The sequence below is a fragment of the Rhamphochromis sp. 'chilingali' genome (assembly GCF_963969265.1).
Source record: "Rhamphochromis sp. 'chilingali' genome assembly, chromosome: 11".
Taxonomy (NCBI): Eukaryota; Metazoa; Chordata; class Actinopteri; order Cichliformes; family Cichlidae; genus Rhamphochromis; species Rhamphochromis sp. 'chilingali'.
This window is the reverse complement of record NC_137938.1, coordinates 24018089-24039377: the sequence shown is the minus strand read 5'-3', so window position 1 is coordinate 24039377 and position 21289 is coordinate 24018089. Positions and strand designations below refer to the sequence as shown.

The 21289-nt window shown below is 44.4% G+C and overlaps 1 protein-coding gene across 3 annotated transcripts in view; it reads right to left on the bottom strand.

Moving 5' to 3' along the window:
- Window positions 1–21278, bottom strand: part of grin2db (glutamate receptor, ionotropic, N-methyl D-aspartate 2D, b) — a 72474-nt gene extending 51196 nt beyond the window's left edge. For all 3 annotated transcript variants that reach the window (XR_013973255.1, XR_013973256.1, XM_080895421.1), the window contains exons 1-5: window positions 21190–21278; window positions 5312–5651; window positions 4804–5010; window positions 3524–3790; window positions 78–406 (exon numbers count right to left, since the gene is read on the bottom strand). Coding sequence is in view for 1 of the 3 variants with exons in the window: in XM_080895421.1 (XP_080751547.1) it covers window positions 78–406; window positions 3524–3790; window positions 4804–5010; window positions 5312–5599 (1091 nt within the window). In the remaining 2 variants the exon portion in view is untranslated. The remainder of the gene's footprint in view (window positions 1–77; window positions 407–3523; window positions 3791–4803; window positions 5011–5311; window positions 5652–21189) is intronic.
- Window positions 21279–21289: the final 11 nt, after the last annotated feature.

The window sequence follows — 21289 nt, the reverse complement described above, 5'->3', positions numbered from 1 at the left end:
ACCCTCCAACCTAATATTTCTCCTCCTTCCCTCCTCATTTCTCTAGAGCTTCACTCTTTCCCCGATATCTCTCTCACCTCATCCTGCCTCGCAGCCTCTGGGTCTGATTGGCATCCGTCATGCAGTTGGTGACAAAGTTTGGCCCGCCCGTGGTTCCGTATTCCTTTCGCATTGCCACTGCCCCATGAGTCAGCACCGACACACCGCGAGCGATCCTTCGGCGGGGCTCGTCCCTCCAGCCCTGAGGCCGTACAGCAAATAAAGCCCGGGGCAGGTTTTCCATGCCCAAACCGGAGAGGGCTGGTCCCACAGCAAACCACATGTGCGAGGCTCCGGCTTGACCTGCGGCCCAGGCAGCTCGGAAAACCAGCTCAGCCTCCTCCTGGGAGCAGTACAGCAAACGTACCTGGAGGACAGCAGGAAGGCAGGGAGGGAACAGGGACGAGGGGAGACACACACACACATACACACTAGTGAGATAAGGAGGGGAAAGGGGAGACGTGGAGAGAGACAGAGGGTGGGAGAAGTAAGGGGAGAAAGATAGAGCCGGAGAAGAGGTGTACCTGAATGGGAGGGGAGGAGGTTTGATAAAAAGGCCATATCAGCAAATAACAAGGATGCTGGATGAGGTAAGAGGAGTGATAGCTGTAAGCTGATGTGATAAGGTGCATGGAAGTCGGGTGTTAGACTTCAAGAGGGATGCAGGCGCTCTAAAAAGAGGGAAGACTGCAGGGCAGCATGTGATGTGTGCTAAGAGGTGCGTAGCAGTAAAGGTCAGTGCTTGATGAGCTTAGGCCTAATGAAACAAGTTACATTTATGGTTAATAAAAACAGAAGTAAAAAAAGTAAAAAAAATCAAACAACTCTAAGCGGTGGAGCAGAGAAGCGGCAAGGAAGAGGTGGGGATCTAGAAGAGGAGGAGGAGGAGGGGTGGCGGTTAAAGTCCAAACACACCTGAGGGAAAACAAGGGGGAAGAGGTTAAGCTCTGACATGTTATTAAAAAACAGGATAGAGAAAGACAACGGGAGACAACCAGGGCAAAGTGAGCGGATGAGGAGGATAGTCAGAGAATAGTCAGTCCTTGGAGATCAAAAAGGGGGGAAGGAGGGTTAGAGAAGAAAAGCAAAGGATGATATTTTGGTGAAATCAGTGCCTGGAGAGATAAGAGATGTTTGTGAAAGAAGGGTTTGGATGATTGAGTGGGGCTGGGAAGAAAGAGAGAAAAAAATATTAAAGCTAGACAGAAGTAACATGGGATGAGCGCCCTGCTGCAAATGCTGAGGTAAGGAGGGTTGAAATTGACAGGGTTTTTAAGGGGTTACTGGGAAACTGGAGAGAGAAGGAAGTGGAGAGAGGAAGTAGCATCTGGAAGCAGGAAGTCAGAGAAAGAAGGTGAGGGCAAATACCAAAAAAGAAGTGAAGTGTTTAGAATAAATGAGGAAACCAAAAATAAAACTACAGCTTGAAAAAAAAAAAAAAGCAGAATTGAAGGGCAAAAAAGAGAAAGACAACTCTTTCATGCAATAGGAGGGGGTGTCAGGGAAACAGACTGAAAGCACATTTTGAGAATTGCGCCTTCATTGAATTTTGAACTGTAATGGCTTGGCAAAACAATCCTGCCCGTATGCCAATAAACCTCCAGTGAATTAGGCAGGGAATGAGAGTGACAGAGGAGGAGGAGGAGGAGGGAGACAGAGGGTGGAAGACAGAGATTGGGAGACTTAATTGAGAAGGAAGGATGAAATCAGCTGTTAAAAAAAGACACACAATATCTAAAGATAGGAAATGAGGATGAGAAACACAAAACAGACAAAAAGAGCGAGATGAAGACAGAAGGAGCAGAAGAAACACTCACAAAGCAGAAGCTGGAAGAGGAATGGGACAAATGAAAGACAGCGAGAGAGCCGAGCTGAAATTGACCCAGACCTGCAAGGGGCCATCTACAATGTGGAAGACATTATCATAAATGTAGCGCAGAGAAAGAGAGAGAGAGAGAGAGAGAGAGAGAGAGAGAGAGAGAGAGAGAGAGAGAAGAGAGCACGCAATGCAAACACATACATCACTAGCCAATCACGAGCATTTATTAGCAATAGAGAAAAGCTAAAACAAGGGAGCTGTCATGAAAAGCAAGGTTAAAAAGCAAGCTCTCCGTATAGGCAACTCGCCGCAGGCGGTATGTTAGATTAACAGTGACACCAGCTGAGTGGAGCCTAAGGAATCCAATACACATGCACACACTTACAGACACAAATGCACACGCGCACACACACACACGCAGAGCTGCAGTAGCCATTCTGGGACATTAGTGATGACATTGAGACCCAGACTAAACCGAGCCAACGGTAAGCAGAGTCTGTGGCCAGGAAGACGTGCAGCAGGAGGGATGTGCGACTGAATGAGTGGTAGCCATACAGAGATGGAGGTGAAAAGCAAAGCGGCAGAGGAGACTGAGCTTGTCTCCAGGCAAAGAAGCACAGGAGGGGAGGCAGAGAGGGAGAAAGGGAGCTTTGAAGGGGAGGTGGGGTAGGCATAAGAACACGGACATTAGTAACAAATCTGAACAGGAGGATCATGGGGGTTAAAAGGGGGCTTAAGAGAGGTTGGTGGTATAAAAAAATGTGAGTGAAAGACAGTGTGATGAAAGTGGATGTATGAAAGAAGGTAAGAAGGGGCAAGCATACAGTACAAAGGAATGAAACGTGTCAGAAGTACAAAGCAAAACCACAAATCATCCTGGTCGAGATTAATAAGTCAAAGAAAATTTGAAGCATAAGCTTTAGAATTGATTGATTTTCTTGTAATATTTGGATATTTTAAGTTAAAGCCAGTTTAAGTTTAAGCCAAAATAAAGAGAGTGAGAGTTACATAATGGGAAGCAATTGTGTAGCATCAGCTTGTTAATGGATGAATTATGAATTAGAAAAAGGAAAAAAAGAAAATCGGTTACGGTCATTTTCTTCCAACAAGCAGCTGCGCACTAACTGATCGCTCATTACAAACTCATTCTGTGCGGCTAAATATTGTTTTTTTAAGACGATGAACAGTCCTGTTTATCTTTTTTTTTTTTACAATCCAGTTTCTATTCATACAGTAACGAGTATGACAGGCCGAAAACACCAAAAAAAAAGAACACGACATAAGACATTTGGCAACTTTTTTAACCTTAAAGCTTCTTAAAAGGAAAACGGGTGAAAACTGTATGATAAATGCTGGATTTCTTCAGCGCTCCGCATCACCACAGAACATACAATGCCACACAAAAGCCAGTCGGCAAAGTCAGACCGACTCGTGGTTTTTCGTTGTACCGATGAACTCTTTATGCTTTGGCAAGACGGGAGGGGAAGAGAAGAACAGAGGGATAGAGGAGAGAGGGGAGAGAGAGACGTGAAGGGACAGAGGGAGAGATGAAGAAGGAAGGAAAAAGCTGGGAAGCCACCTGTCAGAAAGGGGGGCCCCCAATGATAGTTGCAGCACTTCCTCCCCTTTCCTCCCCCTCTCCCTCCTCCCTCCCCCCTGTCTCACCTGCGCCTCGTTCTCCTTCAGCAGCCTGCGTGTGCGTGCCCCCCCAGGGTCGTCGGTCACGTTCAGGATCACCACGCTCTTCTTCTCCCATCCGATGAACGAGCCGTCCGTTAGGCCCTCCACCACAGACAGGAAATCCCGGTAGCCGTGGTGGCGCGTGGACACCACGGAAAAGGCGGTCCAGTCGTACTCCTCCAACACCTCAAAGATGACTTCTAATTGGAGTGCGGTAGAGGAGCTGAACTGAAGAAAGACGGAACCTGATTCCTAATTTGGGGAAGATAGTGGCAGATGTGGTTAAAAATCTCACTTTAAAATTCCCCCTCTGTGTCTAAACTGTAGCTGCACTAGCATGAGTAACTAACAAACAACATTTTCACTAAAAAGAACTACAATGCCCTGGACTGCTCCATCTTTATGCACAACATCGAGGCATCACGGGGCTTGTAGTTGTTACAGAGCAGCAGCAATCGCTCCGCCGCAGGGCTAAAACAGCTTGGATTGTTGCACGAATTCTCCTATGACATCCAGAAGAGAGTGTTTCTAAAAAGTCTGTGCAGGAGGTGGGAGGGAATGAGGATTAGGCGAGGGTACAGCTTCAAAGGAAGTTCATCAAAGTGCTACAATTTAATTCCTCAAGAGTAAATGGTTAAAACAGTTATTTGTAAGCACAAATGCACTGCTTTTTATTTCTTCCCCCCCCCCCACCCCCCCCTGGTTTGGTGATGAAATTTGGCACTAGTTTTCTCTGATGCATACACAATCATGTAATTCAAAAAAAAAATGTACAGTCTGCACACACATCCTTACTCACTGACATACACACTCGTGTCTGCTCACTGCTTCCCTCCCCAAAACATCACAGGCATAGCAATAGCCCCAGTTGGTGCCATTTACAGATCAAACACTGTAAAGTTTCTGCAGATCAGTGACCCTGACCTTCAGCTTGCCCTCCATCCCGCAGGCACTTCCCTGGCACCTTTTCTTCACAAACAGGATGTGCAAAGTTGTGACATTGTTGTTATGGGGATAGCAGTTTTCCCTTTATAGTCCATTAAAAATCCCGTCAATCCGAGATGCTTCAGTGTGCGACACATCATACTAAGATTGTTTTACCTGCTTTTTCTCACAATTGCAGCTACACAATCTGGGACACTGGCCTCTTGTATACATACATATATATATATATTTTTTTTTAATTCTCTCCTAACTTCATCTCACACACACTCAAGTCGCAAACACCTCCTCACCTACCCCAATTACAACCTCCCTCCTCCTACCTGTGGCATCCTCCCCAGCCCCGCTCCCCCTCCTACAGCCACTATGGGCAGTCCTGTTTGTGCAGAGACAAACTCCAGCATGGGGGCCAAAGGTCCCCAAGCTGTGCGAGGGGGCCTCTCCTCTTCATAAACCAGACCCTGCAGGGGCCGCGCCGCCAGCAGCTCACACAGCTGGGACAGTACTGTCTTAGGACTACTGTCATTCACCTGCAAGATGAAGGGAGGAACGAAGACAGACAGAGAGAAAAAGAGAGTGGGTCAGTGTGTCTTGACTTTGCCTTAGTCACAAAGAAGGTGTCTGTAGTATTCATGGCATGTCTGGCTCCTCATACAAGTTGTGGTCAAGGAGCAGAGCTCCCTGCTCATTCAGCAGGGCCTATACACACAGCAGCAATGTGCTGCCTATTCAGCTAAAATAATGAGTGATTATGAATAATGGATCGTCATTGTTATTCCCCTCCTTCAAGTAAAGCTGAACAAGCACTAGATAGAGGAGACAGTGTCTAACCTGTAGCCAGATGACGTTAGCAGAGCCCCACTGGGTGACCACGCTCTCCCCCAGGGAGCCGTAGACCCGGCCAAAGCCGGGATAGAGCACCCTTCCCCCAGGCCCCGCCACCGCCGCCTCCGCCTGCACTGTCGCACCGGCGTGGATCACGGCGATGTTGAAGTTCATCATGGCCCCTGCATCACGCTCCCGCGGACTCGGCCGGAGCAGGAGGTGGGGGGAGGCGTCCACCAGACCTGCCCACTCTGCCAGGACCAATAGGAGAGAGAGAGTAGGTATGGCGACCATGGCAACCTGCCGAGGGGGGGAGGCAGATATATATCGCACTAAGAGAGGGTGCCTGAAAGAAAGAGAGACAGCAAGGAGAAGAAAAAAAGGGAGGTGAAGAAGAAGGAAAAAAGCAAGAGCAAAGACATTAAGTTAGACTTTTCTATCATGTCCAATACAGAGGACATCAAATCAAATTAGAGAATAAAGAAAAACTGAAGAAAAGAAGAGGGTAAGAAGGACACACTAAGTAAGAGTTGTAGAAGAAAGAACGGGGGAGAAAAAGAGAGAGAAAGTGATCAGAGACTTCATACAGTCAACTGGGAAACAAATTCTGAATCCAATCATGAGGTAATGAAAGTTAGTCTTGGTTGAAGAAAATACTGGACGAAAGATGCAGGATAAGAAAACAAAACAAAACAATGAAGGACGGAGAAGAAAGGAAGACAGAGAGAAGATGAAATGGGTGCTATTTAGGCTGCAGGCTGAGGAGGAACAATAAGAGGAAAAATAGAAACTGGCCGTTAGAGAAAAGGTGGGTGAGAGGGAGAGAGAGTTAATAGCAGACAGAGACAAAGATTGGGGCGGAGGTGGTTATTGTGCTGCATGAATGATAACAACAATTAAGATAACTGTAAACACACTCGCCCTCACGCGCAACCGCGTCCACGCGCATACACAAGCATGCAAGCGTTTGAAGCCACACAAACATTCCTGAGATAAATTCATAGCAGCACTGCGCCTGTAGAGCACCTTAATGATAGAGAGATATGAGGGTTAATGCAGTATGCATGGCTGTACGCGCTCACATCCACGCAAACAGCCACACAGAAAGATAATGACTACCTGGGAGATAGCAGGGTTAATATGTGCACACACGCACACTCTCACTAAAAAAAAGAGAAAAAACACAGCAAATCATTTTCAATTTGCTCCTGGTGCCAGCTGCCCTCCTTCCCTCCCTCCTCCATCCCTTTCCCCACGTCCTCCTCACTTTCAGCCCACTCTCTTGTGCTCTGCCGTTTTTACATTCCCGTCTCTTCTCCCAGTTTTTCATGGCTTCAGGTACCAGGCACAGTTGCATTGATTAGCAGGGGCCTTCTGACATAATCTTCTCTCTACAGTAACTCTCTGTGCCTCTGTTTGGCCGATCCTCCCCTCTATGTTGTTTGCTCTGTCTTCATCCGACTCACCTCTCTTTGTCACAGTCTGCCGATTCTTTGACCCTGATCAGTCTTTTGGATAAAAAAAGACAGCAGTGAAGAAAAAGAAGGACCGGAGGAATGCAAGATAGGGAGCAGCCACAAGAGAGAGCTGTGCAATGAATAGGAATGAAAAGTACTGTAAATATTCGGAGCATATGACTTAGGATGTACTGAGCGAGAGACTGTGTGGAGGAGCAGGCCACACGGTGGCGGGGGAGAGGGGAGGGCGAAGGTGGGTGGGGAGGTTGGAGGTGGTGTAAAATATGACAGGGGAGAGTAGCAGGAAAAGAAATATTGATCACTGGGATGTGTATACGTGTCTGGCCTAGGCAAATGTACTGCCAAACCTTCTGTTTTGAGTGACAGGGTGTGTGTGGTGGGGAAGTAGAGAGAAAAAGGAAGAATGAGAGAGAGCGAGAGTGGGATGAGAGGGTGAATAAGGGAGGCTGATAGAAATGGGTGAGAAAAAGAGATGGAGATGTGGAGAGATAGGGGGAGACAAACTTGTTAGTAGAAGAAAGGGAAAAGGAGGAGCTAATAATGAAGAGGAGAGGTAGGAAAACAGGGCTTTGTTGGGTTTTTTTCCTCTTTTTTTGGTTTGGTTTCTGTGTTTTTTGATGTAAGGAAGCTGCGGTAGGAAAGGACATACGGAGACGGGCAGAAAGGTAGAAAATGAGAACGCCAGAGATGGAACTGCAGGAATACAGTACATCATTTCATTTGGAGAAGATGTATTCTACGGTGCCGAGCTCACAGCCAATAACTGTTAGGGCTGTCACCGTATTTCAGTCTCACGAGGTGTTTACGTTGCACTGCACAACCAGTGTGTGCTATTCCACCTTCGGTGAGCCTCGCTGGAAGCGCGAACAGCACATTACTACATTCAGCATCCACATTTCTTACAGCACACTCTGCCCGTTATCAAAAGTGCAAATTGCAACATCTCACTGGGGCGTGCTTCAATAAAGTTAATTATAAATAAATCCTCATTTAAATATATCTTACTATAAGTTCATTATTTTCCTACGATCTGTGAAATTTTGCAGACTGAATAAAAAAAGCAGGCTTACATTTAACACACACGCGAGGAATGAGAAGGAGTGGGAGAGAACGAGTGAGAGATTACAGTTCCATTTGATTTTCTAACGTAAATTAATCTTTAGTTAAAATGCTTTTTATTCTCTTCCATTTTAGTATGCCCCCCCTAATTTTAAAAACCATCCTCTTCAGTCCCCTGGAGCTTCCTCCAGACAAGCGCTGGATACTCCAAATGTACTTGGCAAGAGGCTGCCCACAATCCAGGGATTGCTTTACGTGGGATCACTTAATCAAAAGGTGTATAGATTTCTGTTTCTTACTGAAAGTCATTAAAGGCAAGTTATCTATTATTGTAGAGTCGTTTCTTAAACACGTGTGCGTTATTAGGTGAACTGCCTGGACCTTGTCTGTCATCTGCAGATGCAATAAATATGTAACGGAAAATCTGAATTTATGGAAAAGTGCTTCCTTTGATTTTTTTGATTTTTTATTTTTTTACCTAACCACAACTTTAAATTCATCACGGCCCCTCAATCATTATAAGCTCTCTAAATCATTACATCAGCGGCTCCATTAAAACTATGTGCACTGTGCAGTGTTGATCTCTCCGTTTGTCAATCAATCTTGTAATAAGCCGCTTACTGTAGCTACAGTTTAATTATTATAATTTTTTTCTGCTGAGGCTGTTTAGTTTGTCTTTTTAAACAAAGAAAGTGGCATTTACAGCACCATAGACAGCCAGCGTACATGCCAGTGACTCTTAGAAGCAAACTAAAAACACCTTCAGGAATATTTACCGGGTACTTAAGAGCAGAGCATATTCTTAGGCCGACAGAGACAGCTAATCAAGAAGATGAGAGAGAAAACATTCACACAGGCAAGCCAGTCTCGTCTTTCTCTTCCAAAATTGCCAGCCAGAACTTCACAATCAAAACACATCTTATCATATTTCTGCTTAAACATTTGATTTACTCTGCATAATGCGCTTGCTGCCATTTCAAATCATTACTTATAGGAATTAATGGCGAGTGTATGTGCAGCTTATGCGAAAACTCTCTCCCTGGTCTGTGAAATATCAAAATAGGTTTGCAGCTTTGTGCAGCGGAAGGCAAATCAGCTTTGAAGGTACAGTACATCCTTCTATAAAGGAGAACAGCGAAGCCTATATTACTCCTGCCAAAGCTAAAGGGACCAAAAAACTTGTATAGCCTCTGAACACAAAAATGAAATTGATTCTTGGTGTCAGTGCGATGGTAGGGAAACAATCACAATGTTTAAGATCACCTACTCCCCCTTCTCCTGTATGCTCGAACGCCTGCGGTGACTGTAGAAGAGCACGTCCTGAGAGAGGTGGGGAGCTCTTGGGTAGATGTCAGTTGCTGGCATCCGCACTTCTCTGAGCCCCTTTCACACTGAACTCCAATGGAGGCAGCGTGCCAGACCGCGCGCTGCATCGGATCTGCTGGGAAACGTGAGCGGGGATGGGAGTTTGAGTAGTCTGGAGTTTGTGCAGTGTGGAGTTGCGGAAGTGCGGTGTTCAGCGTTGTGTTTAGCCCACAATGAGGCTCTGCTGCTCATTCCTTGCTGTCACGCAGAGTAATGGACCTGCTCTCAGCTGCCTGTGGCACGAGCTGCACTGAATCAGCTTAGGCCATTTTCCACAGCCAACACACACAAGAAAACATATCTGAAATATATGCAATCTAATAAATACTGTGCTATACTCTATTAGAAGAGATTGCAGCTTCTCGCTCTAAGTGCCTAGGTTAAGAAACACACATTCATGAAGATGAAGACTCAATTCATCTCCTTTTTTTTCATTTGTCCACATTTAAGCCCGACAGTGTACTTGAGAAAACGGCCATGTGTAGCCTCAATAATTTTCTTTGGTACATAGCTCTACTGTACTAAAAGATAAGATAAAGTGCCAGCACAGTGTGGTGTCCATAGTGTGCATATATGTGAGTGTATCAATGTGTGTGTGTGTTGTGGGGGATAATATGGCAGTGTGTGGGAGCGGAGGAATGAAGAGAAGAGTGCAGCTGGAGCTCAATGCTCCTCGTGTTAATTGGCCCATACTTCAATCACAGCCACTGGAGTGTGTCCTCTCTGACGGAACAGATCCTCTCTCCCTCTCTTTTCCCCCTTCCCAATATCGCACCCTCTCTCTCTCTCTCTTTCCCTTCCCCCCTCCCTCTCTGTCCTGCTGCACTTGTTCATCCACTCACTCATGCACTCTCACTTAACACACACACACACTCCCTCACTCAGTCTGTCTCACTAAGTCACGTTTGGATTTTTTGGTGTTTTACTCGTTCATTCATCCTCTCATTCATTCATTCATTCATTCATTCATTCATTCATTCATTCATTCATTCAGTCTCTCTACCACCTCACTCTGCAGCATGCCACTGTAACCGACTCTCCTGCCCTCTCTCCTTTCCCTCTGTTTTCCTCTATCGCTCCCCATTCTTTCCCTTCACGCACGTCTTTGTCCTGCGCTTCTTTCACTCTCTGCTTCCTCCCCTCCCTCCCTCACTTACTTCCTCTCTCCCATTTCTCTCCCTGTCCCTATCGCTCTCTTTCTCTTTGATCCCTGTCGAGTAGAAGAGCCACCAGGCAGGCGAGCGGCTCTTGTTCCCATTGTGCATAGTGTGCAGAGTGATCGACAAGAAGCTCAGCGTGCAGCAGTAGGGCGTACAGTGCTCTGTGTGTTTCTACTGCATGGCTGTAAACAGCAGTAGTAAAGCTTGCTGCAGCCACAGCTGCCCTGCTTGGACTTGCAGAGCTGTGACTATCATAAGCCATTCAAGGAAAAAAAATCACACAGGCATCTATCAGCTCAGCAGGTCCTCAAAGAGGAAAGACAAATCCCAATATGTTGCTTCTGTTATGAGACAGCTTTGCATATGGATTGTTTAAATTTAAGGTTAGGTGATATAGAAGATGCGAAATAAATCGAGTTTGCCTCTTTATCAAATAAAAAGAAACTCTTCGATATTAAGTCTCAAGGCCGCCGCTCTACTTTGTCTTCCCACAAAATGCAAATTTATATACTGTATATGATATTATTTCATATAAGCTGCAGCACTATGTGAGATGGGAAAGCAAAATCTCCCCTTGGCTCTTCATGCCAAACATTTGTTTCTGGCAGGTAGTCTCCACATGTCCTTTTCATATTTCGTAACCCTTTGGAAGAACAAAATGAAACAGTCACCTTGACATCTCACTTTGATGTTTCTTCACAGCAAGACGGCATTTTATTCTGACATTTCAAGCTTCCATGTGGTCGTACAAAATGCACCTCACTCCGAGGTTCAGAGGATCTTGCCTTTAATTCAGGCTTTTTTCTTCTTCTTTTTTTTTACGTTTCGGATTAAACTCTCCTGCCAAGAGACAGTGTCAATTAATTGGGCTCCACTTCTGTACATTGAGGGGATAACTTTCATTACTTGAATGGGAGAACACTCCTTGTTTCTCGTCCCTCTATGGATTGATGGAAATGAGATGAAGCTGACCTTGGACCCTGCCTCAGTGTTGCACTAACAATTCACTGACCTCATTTTTTAACAAAAAGGAAAATGTCTCTGTGGTTTCTGGCACACCAGACACACAAAGCAGTGACGGGAAAATCACATCCATTACGGATGATCATTATTGAAATATTTGACATTATCCACATCTCATCTTTCTAACTCGCACCATTCAGGACAGAGTGTATAATTACCTTAGTGGAGAATGCCTTTTGATTTTGCTTATTATGAACCTGCACATGCCGGGTAATTGCTGTAATGCTCAGAAAAAAATGAACTCACGTAACCTGAGAGGAAAAATCAGCTGATAAAATTCATGGCCTTTAATTTTTCTCTGTAATAAAGCCTAGGCATCTTAAATTATCCACACTCTCTTGCTTTCCCCCTCTCTCTCTTTGGTTTTGTGTGTGTGTGTGTGTGTGTGTGTGTGTGTGTGTGTGTGTGTGTGTGTGTGTGTGTGTGTGTGTGTGTGTGTGTGTGTGTGTGTGTGTGTTTTATAAGTCAAGCTACAGGCACATAAATCTGTTTACATGGTCATATTTTGAAGATCCTGCCTCACTTTTCGGGATAAAAAGCATGTCCTCCTAACATAAATCCTTAGTTTAAGAATTATGTTTTGTCCAAGTAGTACTTAGGTTTAGGTTAAGGGTACATGTACAGCAAATAAGTCAGTGCTATGTCCTAAGAAGTGATGAAAACACAACTATCTTGTGTGTGTGTGTGTGTGTGTATGTGTTATCTTTCAACCCCGTCATTCATTTAATCCTCGGGGCATTTCAAGCTCACACACAGAGTGCTTTGAGCTGCACAGTCTGCATAAACAAAATCAATTTGTGTATGAATGATGAACAGAAATATTCTCTATTCTCTATTTTATCTTCTCCCTCCCTCAAACTCACAACCAACACATCCATTCAGTAAACATCGGCAACAAATGATCTACTACTCTCATGAGTTTTCAGACATAAATACCAGCGAGGTCATAAACTTTCATGTGGAAAGGCCAGCGTCTGGGGAGCTTGCAGCTGGAATTTGTACCTTACAAAGCATTATTTCAATAAGTCTAAATGGCCTATACTAGCTTTACTTGAATGAATGAAAAATGGTTTTGTAGGGAGACTACATAGCTTATATGTCCAGTGCTAATGCTGGTAAAAGGAGCAAAGGTATTTCATTTTCCCAACACAAAAGGCAGCAAAGGACTGCAGTGCTGGTGCCTGGCCCTCCCTTCTTTTCCCAGGTTGACTATGATATCATATAATTTACTCCTTCTAATGTACATATAAATTGTTTTTGTAGTTCCTCCCCCCCCCCTCAAATCTCTTAAGATGTGCTTACAACGCACAGCCTGGGGGATTATCTTATTACGTTTGTTTTTAAAAGGAATAAATTCTCACTGCACAACCTGCATCCAGAAACTCCGAGGGCTTTCGGTCTAGGGAAAATAGCTTCAATATTAGAGCACTATCAATGCATCTAATAATAAAAATGCATTCATACTGAGCATTTACATAACATACTGTACATTCATGAATGAAATGCTTGACTGATTGATGTTTTTAACAAGCACTGAGACTGAAATTAGGAACAAAATGGATGAAGGAGTCACAGCATACGTGATGAGGCAGTCGACATAAGCCTCGGAATATTCGCCATTTAGTGGCATCGCATTAAAGCATTGAACAAATACCACGTTTTTAAGGATTGAAGCTAAACAGATTATTTTCCCACTCTAACTCGAACCAGTAGTCGCAAAGCCACACTGTTGCTTTGCTTCCATTAATTCCCTCATTGATTGGCCAGACACTGGGATCACCTAGCCAGATCTAAATCAGTCACTAATTAAAAGAGCAAGATGAAAAGCAGCCGACACAGCAGCCCTTCAGGACCTGTAAGGTGAAACATTCTTTAACAACTACAAACTAGGAAGCTGCTCAAGACTCACAGCAGAAAAAAGCACCTGGCTCTGCATAGTAATGATTCACAATCTTATTCTGGGGATAAACAGATTAAACTGGTGTGGGAAACCTTCACTGATAACTATTGTGTCTTTGTACAAGGTCACACACAGGCAAGTGCCAACGCACACAGTTGCACAAGCAGGCGAGCGTGCTCAAGGTTTGCACGTACGGGTGACTGTGTATAGCTCGTCTGTGACACTTACACAGGCGTCCAAATGTTTAGGAAAATTTAAAGTGGGAGAAATATTAAGCTCGTCTCATTCCAAGGAAGGTGCCAAATGTTGCTGAATCAAGCTGGATTCCTTCTGCATGAATTTGAAGCTGCGTAACAATATTGGATGCAGGTCTGAGCTGCATTCACAGCACATCTGGCTCCACCCACGCTCATAACCAAAGGTGTTAGCAACACTTCTGTCAGCCTATCGTCTGAACATTGGTGGATCAGGAAATGTACTCCGACGCAGACAGAGCAACCCTAACCAGCAAGGGGAGAAGAATATAAAGATCGAGACCAGCAAACGTTTTCAGGGTCTGATTTATAGCTTCAGTGGGAAATCTATGCCGCAACCTACGACGTAACCGCAAACCCCTCTGAACCCAACACCGGAATCCATCCATCTATCCCTTCTCTTCCGCTTATCCTTATCATGGTCACAGGGGGCCTGGAGCCTATCCTAGCTGCCACTGGGCGAGAGGCAGGGTACACCCTGGACAGATCACCGGTCTGTCGCAACTCAGAGAGACACACATCCATTCACACCCGCATTCAAACCTATGACCAGTTTAGAATCACCAATTAACCAAACCTCACTAGCTGCAAAAGTTACCTGCCTACCTACCGCAGAAGCCTGAATCAGGACTCAGGGTGATTTTCAATAATAAGAGGTGGTGAGAGGTTAGTGAAGGGGATGTCAGAGCCCCGCTGTGTTCTCTTCACCCTTGGAGTTCACTAATGCTATGATGTTTGCTTCACAGTAACAAATATGAAATGTCTGTCTTCTCCATTTTTTTAAAATCCTGACATATGAAGCTGTGGTATCTCATCAGAGATGTGCTCAGTGGGCTGAGATGGCCACAGCTTTTTCAGCAGATTTCATATTATCGTTTACAGAATGCAATTATAAGCAGTGAGAAAACGGTTCATGTCATGAGATATCAAAAATTTCTGACAGCTGTGCTTTTGCTATTAGAGGAGAAAAAACCCCAAGAAGGAAAAAACTTCCCTGTGGTGGCTTTGGTCTCTGCCACAGCAGCCCATCATGTGCACAGTGCGACTTGTCTGCAATCACTCACCGTGCAGGTAAAGCTTGCAAAAGTGAAAGGCAACCCCTTTTGCTGCAACCGACATGTTTCAAAAGGCACAACGTTGACTTAGAAAGCAAATAGTCTTCATTTGCAGTTTACGTCTCACTTTGCACAAGCACTCGATGAGTAGCTTGGAAGTCAGCTCGGACTTTGCAAAGTACGAGCAACCTGCAAGTGAGCAAAGCGATCGCAGTGATGTTTTCTGTGGTGCACCATATTCTTCTTTCTGACCAGTTTCACCTAGCGACTGGGCGTTTGGCTTCAGCAATCGATTTCACAGTGACTGCCATCAGCTTTCAGCAATTATTCACCAAACAGTCAGGGAATATACATTTTTTCCTAGTGATCTGTGTGACTCTCAAGACCTGTGTGACAGGGCCTAATTTACATGTAAATAAATAACACCATTAACCCACAACAATAAAGTTTCAGCCAATATCATGCAGGTTTTTATCATGCCAGCAAAACACAACTGAAAGATGGGACCCAGAGATGGCACATCCCACTGATGCTTGATCAGATTGGGTATTTGGAGAGTTTGGAGTTCGGGTTAGTGCCTTGGGCTCTTCAACATGTTCCTCACAACAATTCTGACCACTCTGAGTGCCAGATATACAAAAAGAAGCACTCTCTGTATTATAAAGAGAGCGCAGTGACAAGATTGTGTGTAAAAGGTGGGAACTCAGAGGTTTGTGCGGATGACCCTAATTGCACCAATAGTTAAAGCTTATTTTTGGTATTGAAATTAATTGACCGCACCTCTGATTAGAAAACAGGACAACATTTGTGAATAACCTGTAAAGCTAACCACATCTATCAGTGCTATTTGGGGATTGCGCTATGTTGCCCAATTTAGTAACTCTGACCCTTAGTGTTGTGGCAGAGCACTTTATCCTTCTGGAGGAGGCCACTGCCACTGGGGAGTGTCTTCAACACCCTCTAGGTGTTAAAACAGCATTCACGTGAAAGTGTGTTTTATCACAAGAAAAAGAAAAACTAGTCTTAATGTGATTCATCTGGTCTGAGTGGAAAGGTTCTAATAAAAATCGCATTACCCACTTTTTCCACCATTATGGCATGACTAACATATGACTGATGATTCATCTTTGTCGAGTCAGTGATGATACTGAGTCAAATTAAAAGCTAACGACAGCATAACAGTGAACACTGATCCACACACATACTCACAAAAACTAGTCTTCACAAAGTGACATTGCCCCGGACAGTTCATGATAGGAGCTGCAAAAAGCTGACTTAATATTTGGGTGTAGATGACATGGAGCATATAGTGCCAAGAATTGATTTCCTTTCCGTCTCCTATACTGCTCCATGCAAAATGTGTGAACAAGTGTCCCTCTTTTCCCAAAGCTGCAGTCTTTTATAGAGTTAATGCCACAGTTCACCACAGGACAGATCAAATAACAATCGCCCTGATGAGTCCGAACAAGGGTAGCTTAAGGACACGGTGGTTTATTGGCTCGTTTGACACATCAGATTCAAATTGCAATTACATAATTGAATAGAAGGCATTCGGTCCTAATTACCTTTAGAGATAGACTAAAGAGGACTTCGATGTGAGAAAATATTCGGGAGGAATAATGAAAAATCGCAACCTGAAATGAAAACAAATTAATTGTAATCCTGAGTTAGGCTAACAGCATCTGTGCACGTTGTACATTTCACTCTTTTCAGTGTCAAAAAAACGAAAAAAAAGCAGGAGAGAGTCTGTAGAACTGTCTCAAATCACAAGGCCAGTTTTAGAAGCTGGAGCTATTTATGCAGAGATGAGGCACATTAAAACAGCACAGCAACATCAAACTATCTTCATCAGAGCCTTTTCTCCATCTCTGCGCTGACATTCCCTCTTCCTTCCTTGTCTTCCCCTCCTTGTTGTACTGTAGATAACACACTGTGCAAATTCCACTCAGGTGCAAACACACATATTTGCATTTTCAGCAGCTGTATGGTTGGCACCTGTTTATGGAGGAATTTCACATTCAAACTTAACATAAAAATAGTGCAAAGCTATTTTTATATGAAGTGATAAGACAATAAAACAAGTTTGACTTCGCACCTGGGACCTGCACCTTGTAAATCGCACACTGTACAAAGTCTACTATAAATGCCAGCTCCTGAGTTCTTTGAAAGGAGAATGACATTGAGTTTTAACAAAGCTCGCTCCGCATGCAGCTCGGGGAAGACTCACAGATCCGAAGGCATGACACAATAGCTCGGGATGACTCGAGACATGGACTGCAGACACAGCCTAACGTAGTTTTTTATAAATGCCCCCATTTCCTCTTTTTAATAACCACTTATGCTGTCATTTCCTGCCCCATCCATCACCATGAAGGACCGCACCACATTGCTGCAAAACGCTGCGCTCCGCAAAACATTCCTGCACATCTCTTTATTTTCTTTCATTACTTTTCTTCGTCCTGCCTTTCCTCTTTGTGTCTGTCAGTGTGTGCGCATGTGTCTCAATGCAGTGTGCACACAAGTGTATATATACAGTGTATAAATGTGCGCATCTCGTGGCCAAGGTCCTCTCTCATCCAAAACTGTGTGTTTGTGTCTGTTTGAGTGCCAGTATTCCTTTTGTGTGTATTTCTGGGGTATGCTTTGGTGTGTGTGTGTGCGTGTGTGTCTGACTGCATACCCATGGGTCTCTCCCTGAATGTACTTTTTGAGAGTTTGTGTGCCTGTGTATTGCATGCAGCCATGTGAAGCTGTGTGCCTGCTTTCTGCCTCCAGACTTGTATTCCCAAAACAAGCCGCGGGGCTCTGGCTCAGGTTTGTGTGTGTGTGCATGCCTGCTTGAGTGTGTGCACACACCTGTTAGACAACACTGTGCAAGGAGTGCACGCTAAATGTCCCTCAGTTTTGTGTGTGTCTGTGTGATTTTGTTTATCAGTGTGTCTGTCAGCCAGCCTGTCCACCTGTCCATTTGATTCTACTTCCCATCTGTTTGTTAGGTGACTATACAGGTGATATAGTCCAGGTATTTGAATGCACCTCTGAAGTCACTCTACTAAATGTAGCTCTATCAGCATAAAGGATTTGATACTGTACTACTGTATTGGATTTTCCAGTTATTTTAAATCATATTGAAAGCTATATTTGCACCACTTCCATCAACAGCTACTAATTCATTTACACGTTTATCCAAATACCTTATTCTGGGAGACGTCGCTCTCTAAAACATGGTTAACCAGATGATTTTTGTTTTTTTCCTCACACTTGTCACAATCAAGTGCATCATAATGTTACTTGTATAGCTAATTACTAGTAGATTGGTTGAGTTGTCACTGATAGCTTGGCAGCTGTAACGGAGCTAATCAGCAGAAATTTGAGGTACCTGCACTGATTTTACCAAAAAGGTTGTTTTGTTAAATCTGATTAGCAGACGCAGATTAAATTTGAATATATTAGAATTACTACTATACTCCTCTTTTTTCCTGATTTTAAATGGAAATGTAAAAATTTTGCTAGAAATAAAACCATAAATAAGCATCCTCTACTAAATGTACCTATTTGTAGCTTCATTAATGAAGCCTGACTCCTTCATTAACGATTTATAAACTTCCCTGTCCAGTGTGACGTGTGTTACTGTCTTTAAATACCCAGAATTTCAATGAAGGAAGAAAAGACACTGGACAAGCTGAAGCGAGAACATTTTGGATTTTTTAAAAATGTGTTTTTGCTTTAAAAGGTCTAAAATGATAGAAATTTTAAGATGTCTTATTATTTTTTGTGCAGGCAGTTAATTTATTATCTCAGCTATAACTATGCAGAATTTCACAATGGCACTTCCTGAAAAGATTCAGATTTATTAAATTTACTTTTAGTTGTAAGTCTTGTGTTGAGTGGCAGTTTCTTTTTTAAGCCATAACAGAACATCATTTAATTTCTAAACACCTGTATCATTAATAAAAAAAAATGTTTTAAGTGATTTTAGCCATTAAAAGCTTGACGACTGTAGTATCCAATTTTACACTTTAGATCAATTTAAACTGTAGAGAAGAGTCAGTTTGATAAATTGTGTTCCCTGCTGATTTCAATGGAGGGCATTCTTTCCTGAAATTATATGGATTTGTTTAATGAGCACCAGTCAGAGGTGTTATCGTAGGAAAATACAGATTTGTCCTTAATGAGTTTGATTTATTTATTGCTGTGAGTAAGCCAACGAAGGGTTTTCAAATGAAAATAGCACAAGACAGTCAGATAATTCATCAAAAAAGGACATCTCACAGCCCATTCCCAACCACATGTATTAAATTCTGAGCTGCACTGCTGCAGGCCAAAGTGAATATGCAACACGTTTATCAATACAACCCAAAGAAGTGTCCAAAGGAGAAGACTGAGAGAGGAGAGTACAGTAATCGCTCCAAAACAGCGGCCTCTGATCTTGTTAAAGACTAATTGATGTTCTGTGCTAACGAGCTTTACCTTAAAAAGAACACTGGGTGCCACGTGTGCAGACGCTGGGAGAGGGGTTTGGGTGGGCGGCAGAATTGAGGAAACCATCCACTAACGTTGCGTTGAGCAAATGATATAAGGGCGGGCAGAAGGAAGGGGGGAAAAGGAACAGGAAACCTTGCAGCGGAAGTTACAGGTTGCAGAGGTGAGAGTTTTGATGGAAAGGATGGAGGCGATAGGGAACGGGGGACTGGGGGGAGACAAACGAAGCAGGGACTGAGCTAAGCTTGAAGGTTTTCTGCGCCAGAGTCAAAGAATCAATGAGATGAAAATGATGAAGAGCATGGGCTGAAGAAAACAAGCACACAAATGTTGACTCTATTGCTTCTCCTCATCTCTTCTCATGTGCTTTTCCAACTACACCCCCCCCCCCCCCCCCCCCCCGAGATTCAGTTCCAACCAACTCCTTCTCTTACTCTCCACCTCGTTTTCCTGCCTTCCCAATCTCTCGCCCAGTTCTCCCGCTCACATCCCTCCTCCACCCCCCTCCCCCTTGTCCTCACACCTCTCATCCTTGTCTTCCTCTCTCTGCCCCTCCACACCTGCTGTCTCTCTCATCCTCGTCCCCTCCCCTCCTGCCTGCCCCTACTCACAGCTGGTACAGTACAGCTCTCTCTGGGCAACTGTACGACAGATCGTCAGAGAAGGGGGGCTCTACTGACACTGAAAGCAACACTTTACGGGCAGCAGTGCAGGCAGCACACTGCTGCAGTACGCCTGTGCGTAGATTTCACAGGGTTTGTGAGGCAAAGTGATAAACTGTACCGAGCACGTCACCTGTGGGTGAAAGAGCTGATTGAAATGGATATCAGCTACAGAATTCAGCTGAGAGAGTGAAGGGGTGAGGGCGGCGGGGGGGGGGGAGACCAAACACCCCACAGAAACAGGGGAAAACAAACACATTAATTCCAATTTCCATCTGGATAAATGTTGGCCTCACAATGCATTGCCACTCTCAAACACTGCAGCAAATCTGTAATAGAAGCAACACTGTGCCTCTCCGTTTTACAGGTCAACAGCATGAGCTTCTCCATTGGTGGTCTCTTTGGGCCAAGGCCTTTTTTTTTTTCTAGAAAATGACCGATGATGATGATGATGGTGTTGGTTGTGCCTGTTATTCACTCTATTAAAGTACCATAAGGCAAAAACAAAAGTTATTTGGGCACCCAAAGAGGTGCAGAAAATGTACATACAGAGTGAAATCTCTCACATACTCCTTTACGCAGCTGGGCAAAGAAAGAAAAAAAAAGCAGAGAGAGAGGAAAAAACCGCCTGTTCCAGCTGTCTGAGAATGTTTGAGGCAAGTCAGCCTGTTGGGGGAAGATTCCTCGGTGGCAACAGAGGGATAACTGCGCGCTGCCATACGCCCAAATATTCAGCGTATCGGGATATAAATAGATCAAGAGGCAAAACTGATCGGCAATCTTGCGGGCTTAGCGCTATAGCTGTGCAAGACGAGCGAGCAGACGCGCTCACTCACACACAAACACAAGCACGCACTGACACTGACCACGCAGCCCGACAAAATGAGCATCAACAGATATGATCGCCTCAATTAATACATCCGCAGCAAAGTGAGGGGGAAACTGCAGCCAGCGCCGGTGTTTGAAGACTTAAACGGAACCCAAACTCTGTCTTTATTAATAATGCACAGAAATTTCCTGGCAGACAAAATCATAGCCTAAAGGTTTAGTCCATATGATTAATTGAACTACCGGTAAACTGTGTGTGCGTGTGTGTCTGTGTGTGTCATTAGACTACCTATCCCATCTGCTGTAAGGAACATATGCGTTAAGGTGCTTGTGAGTTCTCAGGCGCAGCAATGACAGAGGGGTCAAAGCCCCGGTGCGCCGGCCGTTTCCACATCTCCATCCATCCATCCATCTCTCCATCACCGGCGTCCGCACCCGACATGCCGACACCCGAGCCCGCTATCCCCGTCTCAATGACGCGTAGCACCCTCTCACTGCCCGAGCCGCAATTAATCTAAGCAGCAGCACAGAGTCTGTGTGCGTGGAGTGAAGCAGCGAAAAAAAAGAAAAAGAAAAGATGCCTCCGCATTGCAAATATCATTAAAATAATGTACTTACTGTTTTTCAGCAGCCTGTCCCCCCTCTTTTCCTGGGTCCCTCCATCCTTTTTCACATCCTTCCTTTTTGAGGTATCCGTTTTGCGGGTGTCCCCCCTCTC